Source organism: Pseudophryne corroboree, chromosome 4, assembly GCF_028390025.1.
Source record: "Pseudophryne corroboree isolate aPseCor3 chromosome 4, aPseCor3.hap2, whole genome shotgun sequence".
NCBI lineage: Eukaryota > Metazoa > Chordata > Amphibia > Anura > Myobatrachidae > Pseudophryne > Pseudophryne corroboree.
In genome coordinates this window covers 133,252,259-133,266,913 of record NC_086447.1, presented here as the reverse complement: position 1 = coordinate 133,266,913, position 14,655 = coordinate 133,252,259, and the positions used below count along the sequence as shown (strand labels likewise).

The window sequence follows — 14,655 nt, the reverse complement described above, 5'->3', positions numbered from 1 at the left end:
AGCAAGATGCACCTGTACTACAACTCCTGTATCCAGGAGGGTCTGTACCACCGAATGCAGAGTGTTTGCCTTTGTCTGGTCAGACAGGACGTCTGTCTGGCAAAATCGATGAGGGGGTCTGTTTTTGAAGGCTATGGCGTAACCTCGAGTGACGACTTCCTGTACCCAGGCATCTGAAGTGGTCTTCAACCATTTGTGGGTATACCCTAGAAGCCGGCCCCCCACACTGGGATCCCCCAGGGGGAGGCCCGCCCCGTCATGCGGCAGGCTTATCGGTCTTGGAAGCTGGCTGATGGGCAGCCCAGGCTCTTTTGGGCTTTGGCTTACCAGGTTTGGAAGTGCGGGCCTGCTTGTGGTACGCCTGACCTTTTGATTTACCTGAAGGGTGAAAGGACGTACCTTTAGCCTTCGGCACAGAAGGAGCGGTATTTGGTAGACAGGCAGTTTTGGCAGTAGCCAAGTCAGCCACCATCTTATTTAAGACCTCCCCAAACAGAATATCTCCCTTGAAAGGGAGTACCTCCAGGGTTTTTCTAGAGTCCAGATCCACAGACCAGGATCTCAGCCACAATATCCGGTGAGCCAGGACTGACGTAGTAGAGGCCTTGGCTGCTAGGATACCGGCATCCGAAGCCACCTCTTTAATATAGCGAGAAGCTGTGACAATATATGACAAGCATTGTCTAGCATGGTCAGAGGAGATTCCAGTTTCTAACTCCAAGGCCCACGCTTCAATAGCCTCTGCAGCCCATGTAGCTGCAATAGTGGGCCTTTGCGCAGCACCCGTGAGGGTGTAAATCGCTTTCAGACAACCCTCCACACGCTTATCCGTAGGCTCTTTTAGAGACGTGAAGATAGTGACAGGCAGAGCTGAGGAAACCACCATCCTAGCCACATGCGAGTCCACAGGAGGAGAAGTTTCCCAATTCTTAAGACAGCTCTGGAGCGAGGGGATAATGAGCCAGCATTTTCTTGTGAGGCACAAACTTCGTACCCGGGTTTTCCCAGGGTTCCTGCCGTATATCCACTAGGTGGTCAGAGTGAGGTAAAATAAGAATTTACTTACCGATAATTCTATTTCTCGGAGTCCGTAGTGGATGCTGGGGTTCCTGAAAGGACCATGGGGAATAGCGGCTCCGCAGGAGACAGGGCACAAAAGTAAAGCTTTCCGATCAGGTGGTGTGCACTGGCTCCTCCCCCTATGACCCTCCTCCAAGCCAGTTAGGTACTGTGCCCGGACGAGCGTACACAATAAGGGAGGAATTTTGAATCCCGGGTAAGACTCATACCAGCCACACCAATCACACCGTACAACTTGTGATCTAAACCCAGTTAACAGCATGATAACAGCGGAGCCTCTGAAAAGATGGCTCACAACAATAATAACCCGATTTTTGTAACTATGTACAAGTATTGCAGATAATCCGCACTTGGGATGGGCGCCCAGCATCCACTACGGACTCCGAGAAATAGAATTATCGGTAAGTAAATTCTTATTTTCTCTATCGTCCTAGTGGATGCTGGGGTTCCTGAAAGGACCATGGGGATTATACCAAAGCTCCCAAACGGGCGGGAGAGTGCGGATGACTCTGCAGCACCGAATGAGAGAACTCCAGGTCCTCCTTAGCCAGGGTATCAAATTTGTAGGATTTTACAAACGTGTTTGCCCCTGACTAAATAACCGCTCGGCAAAGTTGTAAAGCCGAGACCCCTCGGGCAGCCGCCCAAGATGAGCCCACCTTCCTTGTGGAATGGGCATTTACATATTTTGGCTGTGGCAGGCCTGCCACAGAATGTGCAAGCTGAATTGTATTACACATCCAACTAGCAATAGTCTGCTTAAAAGCAAGAGCACCCAGTTTGTTGGGTGCATACAGGATAACAGCAAGTCAGTTTTCCTGACTCCAGCCGTCCTGGAACCTATATTTTCAGGGCCCTGACAACATCTAGCAACGTGGAGTCCTCCAAGTCCCTAGTAGGTGCAAGGCACCACAATAAGCTGGTTCAGGTGAAACACTGACACCACCTTAGGGAGAGAACTGGGGACGAGTCCGCAGCTCTGCCCTGTCCGAATGGACAAACAAATATGGGCTTTTTTGAGAAAAAAAAAAACCCACCAATTTTACACTCGCCTGGTCCAGGCCAGGGCCAAGAACATGGTCACTTTTCATGTGAGATGCTTCAAATCCACAGATTTGACTGGTTTTAAACCAATGTGATTTGAAGAATCCCAGAACTACGTTGAGATCCCACAGTGCCACTGGAGGCACAAAAGAGGGTTGTATATGCAATACTCCCTTGACAAAGTTCTGGACTTCAGGAACTGAAGCCAATTCTTTCTGGAAGAAAATTGACAGGGCCGAAATTTGAACCTTAATGGACCCCAATTTGAGGCCCATAGACACTCCTGTTTGCAGGAAATGCAGGAATCGACCGAGTTGAAATTTCTTTGTGGGGCCTTCCTGGCCTCACACCACGCAACATATTTTCGCCACATGTGGTGATAATGTTGTGCGGTCACCTCCTTTCTGGCTTTGACCAGGGTAGGAATGACCTCTTCCGGAATGCCTTTGTCCCTTAGGATCCGGCGTTCCACCGCCATGCCAACAAACGCAGCTGCGGTAAGTCTTGGAACAGACATGGTACTTGCTGAAGCAAGTCCCTTCTTAGCGGCAGAGGCCATAAGACCTCTGTAAACATCTCTTGAAGTTCCTGGTACCAAGTCCTTCTTGGCCAATCCGGAGCCATGAGTATAGTTCTTACTCCTCTACGTCTTATAATTCTCAGCACCTTAGGTATGAGAAGCAGAGGAGGGAACACATACACCGACTGGTACACCCACGGTGTTACCAGAACGTCCACAGTTATTGCCTGAGAGTCTCTTGACCTGGCGCAATACCTGTCCCGTTTTTTGTTCAGACGGGACGCCATCATGTCCACCTTTGGTATTTCCCAACGGTTTACAATCATGTGGAAAAAACTTCCCGATGAAGTTTCCACTCTCCCGGGTGGAGGTCGTGCCTGCTGAGGAAGTCTGCTTCCCAGTTTCCATTCCCGGGATGAAACACTGCTGACAGTGCTATCACATGATTTTCCGCCCAGCGAAAAGTCCTTGCAGTTTTTGCCATTGCCCTCCTGCTTCTTGTGTCGCCCTGTCTGTTTACGTGGGCGACTGCCGTGATGTTTTTCCCACTGGATCAATACCGGCTGACCTTGAAGCAGAGGTCTTGCTAAGCTTAGAGCATTATAAATTTACCCTTAGCTCCAGTATATTTATGTGGAGAAAAGTCTCCAGACTTGATCACACTCCCTGGAAATTTTTTCCTTGTGTGACTGCTCCCCAGCCTCTCGGGCTGGGCTCCGTGGTCACCAGCATCCAATCCTGAATGCCGAATCTGCGGCCCTCTAGAAGATGAGCACTCTATAACCACCACAGGAGAGACACCCTTGTCCTTGGATATAGGGTTATCCGCTGATGCATCTGAAGATGCGATCCGGACCATTTGTCCAGCAGATCCCACTGAAAAGTTCTTGCGTGAAATCTGCCGAATGGAATTGCTTCGTAGGAAGCCACCATTTTCTACCAGGACCCTTGTGCAATGATGCACTGTTTTTAGGAGGTTCCTGACTAGCTCGGATAACTCCCTGGCTTTCTCTTTCGGGAGAAACACCTTTTTCTGGACTGTGTCCAGAATCATCCCTAGGCACAGCAGACGTGTCGTCGGGATCAGCTGCGATTTTGGAATATTTAGAATCCACCCGTGCTGTTGTAGCAGTATCCGAGATAGTGCTACTCCTACCTCCAACTGTTCCCTGGACTATGCCCTTATCAGGAGATCGTCCAAGTAAGGGATAATTAAGACGCCTTTTCTTCGAAGAAGAATCATCATTTCGGCCATTACCTTAGTAAAGACCCGGGGTGCCGTGGACAATCCAAACGGCAGCGTCTGAAACTGATAGTGACAGTTCTGCACCACGAACCTGAGGTACCCTTAGTGAGAAGGGCAAATTTGGGACATAGAGGTAAGCATCCCTGATGTCCCGGGACACTATATAGTCCCCTTCTTCCTGTTCGTTATCACTGCTCTGAGTGACTCCATCTTGATTTGAACCTTTGTAAGTGTTCAAAAATTTTTTAGATTTAGAATAAGTCTCACCTAGCCTTCTGGCTTCAGTACCACAATATAGTGTGGAATAATACCCCTTTTCTTGTAGTAGGAGGGGTAATTTAATTATCACCTGCTGGGAATACAGCTTGTGAATTTTTTCCCATACTGCCTCCTTGTCGGAGGGAGACCTTGGTAAAGCAGACTTCAGGAGCCTGCGAAGGGGAAACGTCTCGACATTCCAATCTGTACCCCTGGGATACTACTTGTAGGATCCAGGGGTCCTGTACGGTCTCAGCGCCATGCTGAGAACTTGTCAGAAGCGGTGGAACGCTTCTGTTCCTGGGAAAGGGCTGCCTGCTGCAGTCTTCTTCCCTTTCCTCTATCCCTGGGCAGATATGATCTTATAGGGAAGAAAGGACTGAGGCTGAAAAGACGGTGTCTTTTTCTGCAGAGATGTGACTTAGGGTAAAAACGGTGGATTTTCCAGCAGTTGCCGTGGCCACCAGGTCCGATGGACCGACCCCAAATAACTCCTCTTCCTTTATACGGCAATACACCTTTGTGCCGTTTGGAATCTGCATCACCTGACCCCTGTCGTGTCCATAACATCTTCTGGCAGTTATGGACATCGCATTTACTCTTGATGCCAGAGTGCAAATATCCCTCTGTGCATCTCGCATATATAGAAATGCATCCTTTAAATGCTCTATAGTCAATAAAATACTGTCCCTGTCAAGGGTATCAATATTTTTAGTCAGGGAATCCGACCAAGCCACCCCAGCTCTGCACATCCAGGCTGAGGCGATCGCTGGTCGCAGTATAACACCAGTATGTGTGTATATACTTTTTATGATATTTTCCAGCCTCCTGTCAGCTGGTCCTTGAGGACGGCCCTATCTATAGACGGTACCGCCACTTGTTTTGATAAGCGTGTGAGCGCCTTATCCACCCTAAGGGGTGTTTCCCAACGCGCCCTAACTTCTGGCGGGAAAGGGTATACCGCCCATAATTTTCTATCGGGGGGAACCCACGCATCATCACACACTTTATTTAATTTATCTGATTCAGGAAAAACTATGGTAGTTTTTTCACATCCCACATAATACCCTCTTTTGTGGTACTTGTAGTATCAGAAATATGTAACACCTCCTTCATTGCCTTTAACGTGTGGCCCTAATAAGGAATACGTTTGTTTATTCACCGTCGACACTGGATTCAGTGTCCCTGTCTGTGTCTGTGTCGACAGACTAAAGTAAACGGGCGTTTTAAAACCCCTGACGGTGTTTTTGAGACGTCTGGACCGGTACTAATTGTTTGTCGGCCGTCTCATGTCGTCAACCGACCTTGCAGCGTGTTGACATTATCACGTAATTCCCTAAATAAGCCATCCATTCCGGTGTCGACTCCCTAGAGAGTGACATCACCATTACAGGCAATTGCTCCGCCTCCTCACCAACATCGTCCTCCTACATGTCGACACACGTACCGACACACAGCACACACACAGGGAATGCTCTGATAGAGGACAGGACCCACTAGCCCTTTGGAGAGACAGAGGGAGAGTTTGCCAGCACACACCAAAAACGCTATAATTATATAGGGACAACCTTATATAAGTGTTTTCCCTTATAGCATCTTTTTTATATATTTCTAACGCCAAATTAGTGCCCCCCCTCTCTGTTTTAACCCTGTTTCTGTAGTGCAGTGCAGGGGAGAGCCTGGGAGCCTTCCCTCCAGCCTTTCTGTGAGGGAAAATGGCGCTGTGTGCTGAGGAGATAGGCCCCGCCCCTTTTTCGGCGGCCTCGTCTCCCGCTCTTAACGGAGTCTGGCAGGGGTTAAATATCTCCATATAGCCTCCGGAGGCTATATGTGAGGTATTTTTAGCCAAAATAGGTTTTCATTTGCCTCCCAGGGCGCCCCCCTCCCAGCGCCCTGCACCCTCAGTGACTGCCGTGTGAAGTGTGCTGAGAGGAAAATGGCGCACAGCTGCAGTGCTGTGCGCTACCTTTAGAAGGCTGAGGAGTCTTCTGCCGCCGATTCTGGACCTCTTCTTATTTCAGCATCTGCAAGGGGGCCGGCGGCAAGGCTCCGGTGACCATCCAGGCTGTACCTGTGATCGTCCCTCTGGAGCTGATGTCCAGTAGCCAAGAAGCCAATCCATCCTGCACGCAGGTGAGTTCACTTCTTCTCCCCTAAGTCCCTCGTTGCAGTGATCCTGTTGCCAGCAGGACTCACTGTAAAATAAAAAACCTAAGCTAAACTTTTCTAAGCAGCTCTTTAGGAGAGCCACCTAGATTGCACCCTTCTCGGCCGGGCACAAAAATCTAACTGGCTTGGAGGAGGGTCATAGGGGGAGGAGCCAGTGCACACCACCTGATCGGAAAGCTTTACTTTTGTGCCCTGTCTCCTGCGGAGCCGCTATTCCCCATGGTCCTTTCAGGAACCCCAGCATCCACTAGGACGATAGAGAAAACTTGTTTAACCACCTTCTGACGCTTGAACCTATCTGGTTTCTTAGGAGGGACGGATGGCTCGGGATCATCCGTAATCTTCAGAATTAACTTAATAGCCTCCACAAAATCAGGAACATCCACATGTGAACTACCCTCCTCATCAGCCGTATCTGAGTCAGAACCTGTCGGGTCAGTATACGTGCCGTCTTCATCAGACGAGGTGTCAGTGACAGCAGTGGATTGTGAGGAGACAAGCGCTCGCTTAGAGGACCCCTTGGACTTAGGCAAGCGATGGTCAGACTTTTTAGTAGTCAGGGACTGGTTCAACTTCTTTAACTGAGCAGATAAATCGTCCGCCCACGGCGGGTTAGCTGCAGGGACCACATACGGTTGTACCGGCATTGGGGGTCCCATAGGGGGTGTTTATGAACTAGCGTATGCCTTAGCATGGAAAAAGCGGCCCAAGGTGGGTCAGTATGTGCCTCCGTTGCCACAGTCTCACTGGGGGGGCAAGGAGCCCCCAGAACCAGAGTCCACAGCTGCTATATTCTCCTCATATGGATCTGTGGCTTCAGCAACACCGGCAGTGTGTTCAGCCCCAGAACCGGACATGATATACTTGCAGTATGAGGTAACACAGTACAATTATCAGCAGCACTATACCTCTAAACCCAAACCCCTGCGCAGTGTAGTCAGCACCAGCAGAGATAAAGGAGAGATCTGGTGACTAAATCACAGACAAAAATACGTAATACAGTATATCTTTGTGAAAATCCTATATTAGATAAAACCTAACGCACCAAGACCCCTCAGGTTATAGAATATAGGGATAGCAAGTTGAGTGAAAGACACGAAATGGACACCACTCAGCTATCAAATGCAAACACAGATAGTCACAGTTTGTACAATGCAGAGATTATTACGGACAATAATACTGCACTGGACTAGCTTACACAGCTATATAACAATAGATATAACAGTACACAGTAAGAACTGAATGTATATCACAGGGTAATTGTACTATAAAACCCTGACTAAATGCACTCTTTCTTAACTATCACTGTCTAAAAAGGCAGGTAGAATACTTAAGTGTCATATAAAGTCACAGCACTGACAACCAGGCGGCTTTACATAGGAGAATTTGCCCAAGCAGTCCCAGGAACAGTGAGCTGAGGGATAATGGCGCCGCAGACACTGACAGGGAGTGTGGAGAAGACAGAGATGCAGCTCCAGGGCGGGAACACTTGCTAGAAATGGCGCCCTGGGGCTGGGGGAGGGGCTTCAGGTCTAAGCCTTATCCCCTCTGCTGGCAAAACCACCGGGTACTGTGGGCGATATAAGAATTGGTTTAGAGAGAAAACCTGACCTGCGCCCATGCCCTGGTGATCTAGTGGGATCGCCTGTATCCACAGTGTCCACCGCAAGCGCGCGCGGCCCGCCTCCCACTGACCGCGCCGGATCGCGATAAAGACCGGGTCCCGCAAGCGGGACCCACTTACCACCTCCCGAAGCGCAGCCACGCGATCCTGGAGAGCCCCAGCCGTGTGTGTCTAACGTGAAGAAAACCGGAGCCTCCGCTGTAGGTACTCGGCAACCAGGGCTTGGGAGTGTACAGCGCCGCTGGGGAGAGCTGGAGCTGCAGCAGTGAATGTCACAAAACATTTACCACCACTGCTGCCCTTGAAGTCTTCACTTTCTACCTCATAAAAAGCTTTTCTTCGGGCTGCTTGGAGCAGCCCCTCTGTTAAGTGCCTGCTTACTGCAGCACCAACTTACAAAACTGAGCTCCTGTGCAGGGAGGCGGGGTTATAGAGGAGGCTGCGCTGTACATACTGGGAACAGTCAAAGCTTTGAGCCTGTTGGTGCCTCGGATCAAGATCCTACTCTACACCCATTGTCCAATCCTTGTGGAGCCCAGTGTACCCCGCAGCAGAAATAGGAACGGTCAATAAGTCTTACTCATTTAATTTAGAGATATATCAGCAATAGATCATCAACACGCCCTGATGGAAGACATGCACCTAACGGCCAATTTACACTCATACACATAGCTTTTAGAATAGTAATCACCCTCTCTTCTGCTACCTGGTCATAGAGGGGCGCTATACACAACTCACCAAGTGTTCCATGTGCAAAAATGATCCCCAAACATAAGTGTTTCCTTCATTTCAGCTGCTCAGAAGACATTTTTTTTGTTTTTTTAACACACACACACACACACACAAGGGACATGGCCAGAAGGACAGAAATACCTCATTTCTCTCATCCACATCCTTGCATTTCTCCAAGACAGTCTTCAGAACAGCTATATTGCCCTCTTCCACGTAGGATAACAGGTTCTGTGGTACCAGGCTCGCCATCGTCACAGTTGGGTCTGCAGTCTAAGGACAAACTGAGAGTAAAAGAACAATACAAATTATGATCACTAGTAATAGTAGACAGTGTGCAGTGTAATAAGATTTTAAACCTACCGGTAAATCTTTTTCCCGTAGTCCGTAGAGGATGCTGGGGACTCCGTAAGGACCATGGGGATAGACGGGCTCCGCAGGAGACATGGGCACTTTAATAAAGACTTTAGGTATGGGTGTGCACTGGCTCCTCCCTCTATGCCCCTCCTCCAGACCTCAGTTAGAGAAACTGTGCCCAGAGGAGATGGACAGAACGAGGAAAGGATTTTTGTTAATCCAAGCGCAAGATTCATACCAACCACTCCATACAACTAGTGATAAACTATCTAGTAAACAGTATGAAACAACAACATACAATCGGTCCACAACCGATGAACTATAACATAACCGTTATGTAAGCAAAAACTATATACAAGTCTTGCAGAAGTAGTCCGCACTTGGGACGGGCGCCCAGCATCCTCTACGGACTAGGAGAAAAAGATTTACCGGTAGGTTTAAAATCTTATTTTCTCTGTCCTAGAGCAGAGGTTCTCAAACTCGGTCCTCGGGAGCCCACACAGTGCATGTTTTGCAGGTAACCCAGCAGGTGCACAGGTGTATTAATTACTCACTGACATTTTAAAAGGTCCACAGGTGAAGCTAATTATTTCACTTGTGATTCTGTGAGGAGACCTAGAGGTTTGTAGAGGGTACCCCTGGCGCTTGGTCTTTTAAAGATGATTATAAATACAACTCAAAAACAATACCATTTATCGCTAGCCAAATATTTCTAGATGGCCAGTTTTGCTGATACGTATGACTCAATGGATAAAAAGAGACAATATTTATTGAGCTAAAAAACAAACTGTGAGGAGACCTGCAAAACATGCACTGTGGGGGCCCCCGACGACCGAGTTTGAGAACCTCTGTCCTAGAGGATGCTGGGGACTCCGTAAGGACCATGGGGATTATACCAAAGCTCCCAAACGGGCGGGAGAGAGTGCGGATGACTCCGCAGCACCGATTGAGCAAACTTGAGGTCCTCCTCAGCCAGGGTATCAAACTTATAAAACTTTGCAAAGGTGTTTGACCCCGACCAAGTAGCTGCTCGACACAACTGTAGTGCCGAGACGCCTCGGGCAGCTGCCTAAGAAGAGCCCACCTTCCTAGTGGAATGGGCCTTAACCGATTTTGGTAACGGCAATCCTGCCGTAGAATGCGCCTGCTGAATCGTGTTACATATCCAGCGACCAATAGTCTGCTTAGATGCAGGAGCACCAAGCTTGTTAGCAGCATAAAGGATAAACAGAGCCTCTGTTTTCCTAACACGAGCCGTTCTGGCCACATAAATTTTCAAAGCCCTGATCACATCAAGTGACTCTGAATCCTCCAAGTCACGCGTAGCCACAGGCACGACAATAGGTTGGTTCATATGAAAAGAGTCCGCAATTCCACCCTATCCATATGAAAAACCAGATGAGGGTTTTTATGTGATAAAGCCGCTAGTTCTGAAACTCTCCTAGCTGAATCTAAGGCCAACAACCTGACCACCTTCCAAGCGAGATATTTTAACTCCACCGTTTTGAGTGGTTCAAACCAATGTAACTTAAGGAAACTTAACACCACCGGAGGTACAAATATGCAGTACTCCCTTCACAAACGTCTGTACTTCAGGAAGGGAAGCCAATTCTTTTGGGAAAAAAATGGATAAGGCCGAAATCTGAACCTTTATAGATCCTAATTTTAGGCCCAAATTCACTCCAGTTTGTAGGAAGTGAAGGAGACGACCCAGATGGAATTCTTCCGTAGGAGCATTCCTGGCCTCACACCAAGAAACATACTTCCGCCATATTCGGTGATAATGTTTTGATGTCACGTCCTTCCTAGCCTTTATTAGCGTAGGAATGACCTCATCCGGAATATCCTTATCCGCTAGGATTCGGTGTTCAACCGCCATGCCGTCAAACGCAGCCGCGTTAAGTCTTGGAACACACAGGGCCCCTGTTGCAGCAGGTCCTGTCTTAGAGGAAGAGGCCACGGATCTTTTGTGAGTAACTCCTGCAGATCCGGATACCAGGTCCTTCGTGGCTAATCTGGAACAATGAGGATTGTTCTCACTCCTCTTTGTCTTATTATTCTCAACACTTTAGGAATGAAAGGAAGAGGAGGAAATACATAGACCAACCGATACACCCACGGTGTCACCAGGGTGTCCACAGATACCGCCTGAGGATCTCTTGACCTGGCGCAATACCTTTTTAGCTTTTTGTTGAGACAGGACGCCATCGTGTCTATTTGGGGTAGTCCCCACCGACTTGCGATCTGCGCGAAAACTTCCTGATGAAGCCCCCACTCTCCCGTGTGCAGATCGTGTCTGCTGAGGAAGTCTGCTTCCCAGTTGTCCACTCCCGGAATGAACACTGCTGACAGTGTGCTGACATGATTTTCCGCCCAGCGAAGAATCCTGGTGGCTTCTGCCATTGCCACTCTGCTCCTTGTGCCGCCCTTGCGGTTTACATGAGCCACTGCGGTGACATTGTCTGACTGAATCAGAACTGGTTTGCCGCAAAGTAATGCCTCCGCTTGACGTAGGGCGTTGTATATGGCCCTCAACTCCAGGACGTTGATGTGGAGACAAGTCTCTAGACTTGACCAAAGACCTTGGAAATTTCTTCCCTGTGTGACTGCTCCCCAACCTCGGAGGCTTGCGTCCGTGGTCACCAGGATCCAGTCCTGAATGCCGAACCTGCGGCCCTCTAGGAGGTGAGCACTCTGCAGCCACCACAGGAGAGATATCCTGGCTCTGGGAGACAGGGTGATCCGCCGATGCATAAGAAAATGTGACCCGGACCACTTGTCCAGCAGGTCCCATTGGAAAGTTCTCGCATGGAACCTGCCGAAGGGAATGGCTTCGTATGATGCCACCATCTTCCCCAGGACTCGAGTGCAGTGATGCACAGACACCTGTTTTGGCTTCAACAGGTTCCTGACCAGAGTCATGAGTTCCTGAGCTTTTTCCGTCGGAAGAAAAACCCTTTTCTGGTCTGTGTCCAGAATCAAGCCCAAGAAGGTCAGACGCGTCGTAGGAACCGGCTGCGACTTCGGGATATGGAGAATCGAGCCGTGTTGCTGTAACACCTTCAATGACAGTGACACGCTGTCCAGTAACTTCTCTCGAGATCCCGCCTTTATGAGGAGATCGTCCAAGTATGGGATAATTGTGACACCTCGCTTGCGCAGGATCACCATCATTTCCGCCAATACCTTGGTGAAAATCCTCGGGGCCGTGGAAAGCCCAAACGGCAACGTCTGAAATTGGTAATGACAATCCTGTACAGCAAATCTCAGTAACGCCTGATGAGGTGGAAATATTGGAACATGAAGGTACGCATCCTTTATGTCTAGGGAAACCATAAAATCCCCCCTTCCAGGCTGGCGATGACCGCTCTGAGCGATTCCATCTTGAACCTTTTCAAGTATAGGTTCAGGGATTTTAAATTTAAAATGGGTCTGACCGAACCATCCAGTTTCGGGACCACAAACAGAGTTGAGTAATATCCCCTCCCTTGTTGCGGTAGGGGAACTTTGACAACCACTTGTTGAAGATACAATTTTTGAATTGCATTTAACACTAACTCTCTCTCCGGGGGAGAAGCCAGCAGAGCCGATTTGAAAAACCGGCGAGGGGGGACCTCTTCGAATTCCAGCTTGTATCCCTGAGAAACAATTTCTATTGCCCAGGGATCCACCTGTGAATGAACCCAGATGTGGCTGAAAAGTCAAAGACGTGCCCCCACTGGAGCGGACTCCCTCAGGTGAGCCCCAGAGTCATGCGGTGGACTTTGCAGAGGCCGGGGAGGACTTCTGTTCCTGGGAACTAGCTGTGTGCAGCTTTTTTCCTCTGCCCTTACCTCTGGCAAGAAAGGACGACCCACGTACTTTCTTGCTTTTATTCGAACGAAAGGACTGCATTTGATAATGAGGCGCTTTCTTAGGCTGTGAGGGAACATAAGGCAAAAAAAATTGATTTACCTGCCGTAGCTGTGGAGACGAGGTCCGAGAGGCCTTCTCCAAATAACTCCTCACCCTTGTAAGGCAAAAACTCCATATGCCTCTTAGAGTCGGCATCACCCGTCCACTGTCGGGTCCATAAGACTCGCCTAGCAGAAACAGACATAGCGTTTATTCTAGAACTTAGTTAACAAATGTCTCTTTGAGCATCCCTCATATACAACACAGCATCTTTTATATGCCCTAGGGTCATTAAGATGGTATCCTTATCTAAGGTCTCAATCCCCGCTGATAAGGAATCTGTCCATGCTGCGACAGCACTACAAACCTAGGCCGACGCCATTGCCGGTCTAAGTAATGTACCAGAATGTGCATAAATAGACTTCATGGTAACCTCCTGCTTGCGATCAGCAGAATCCTTAAGAGTAGCCGTATCTTGGGATGGCAACGCTATCTTTTTTGATAAGCGTGTCAATGCCTTGTCCACCTTAGGAGAGGATTCCCATCGTATTATATCCTTTTGCGGGAAAGGATACGCCATAAGAATCCTTCTGGTAACCTGCAGTCTCTTGTCTGGGGTTTCCCAAGCCTTTTCACATTTTTCGTTCAGCTCATGTGAGGATGGAAAGGTGACCTCAGGCTTTTTACCTTTATACATGTATACCCTTGTGTTAGGGACAGGGGGTTCCTCTGTGATATGCAAAACCTCTTTTATTGCAATGATCATATAACGAATACCCTTAGCCACTCTTGGCTGTAATTTTGCATCATCGTAGTCGACACTGGAGTCTGAATCCGTGTCAATATCTGTGTCAACTATTTGGGATAGTGTGCGCTTCTGAGACCCCGAAGGTCCCGGCGACATTGGGACAGGCATGGTTTGACTTCCTGACTGTTCCCTAGCCTCAGCTTCGTCTAATCTTTTGTGCAATAAATTCACATTTGCACTTAAGACATTCCACATATCCATCCAGTCAGGTGTCGGCGCTGCCGACGGGGACCTTACATTCATACACTCCCCCTCCTCCTTAGGTGAGCCTTCAACCTCATACATGTCGACACGCGTACCGACACACCCCACACACACACACAGGGAAGCTCTTTTCTGAAGACAGGTTCCCCACCAGGCCCTTTGGAGAGACAGAGAGAGAGTATGCCAGCACACACCCCAGCGCCATGTGACCCAGAAAAAACACAGAATGTTTACCCAGTAACGCTGTTATAACTTTACATACGCCAATTATGTGCCCCCCCCCCCCCCCCTCTTGAAAAACCCACTTTCACCGTCAGTAAGCAGGGGAGAGTCCGGGGAGCTTCCTCTCAGCGCTGTGCTGTGGAGAAAATGGCGCTGGTGAGTGCTGAGGGAGTAGCCCCGCCCCCTCGGCGGCAGGCTTCTGTCCCGCTCAAAATACTTCAAAACATGGCGGGGGCTCTTTATATACATGTACAGTGCCCAGCTGTACATGTATATAGGTACTTTTGCCATTAGAGAGGTTTATATTGCTGCCCAGGGCGCCCCCCCTGCGCCCTGCACCCTTACAGTGACTAATGTGTGTGAGGTGAATGGGAGCAATGGCGCACAGCTTCACCGCTGTGCGTTACCTCTATGAAGATCAGATGTCTTCTGCCGCCTCTGAAGTCTTCTTTCCTTCTCATACTCACCCGGCTTCTATCTTCCGGCTTTGCGAGGAGGAC

At 49.0% G+C, this 14,655-nt stretch overlaps 1 protein-coding gene across 3 annotated transcripts in view; it reads right to left on the bottom strand.

Annotated features, from left to right (window-relative positions):
- Window positions 1-14,655, bottom strand: part of KIDINS220 (kinase D interacting substrate 220) — a 344,589-nt gene that overhangs the window by 295,042 nt on the left and 34,892 nt on the right. For all 3 annotated transcript variants that reach the window (XM_063915451.1, XM_063915452.1, XM_063915453.1), the window contains exon 2: window positions 8,815-8,954. In XM_063915451.1, the coding sequence (XP_063771521.1) occupies window positions 8,815-8,922 (108 nt within the window). In that variant the 5' untranslated portion in view covers window positions 8,923-8,954. The remainder of the gene's footprint in view (window positions 1-8,814; window positions 8,955-14,655) is intronic.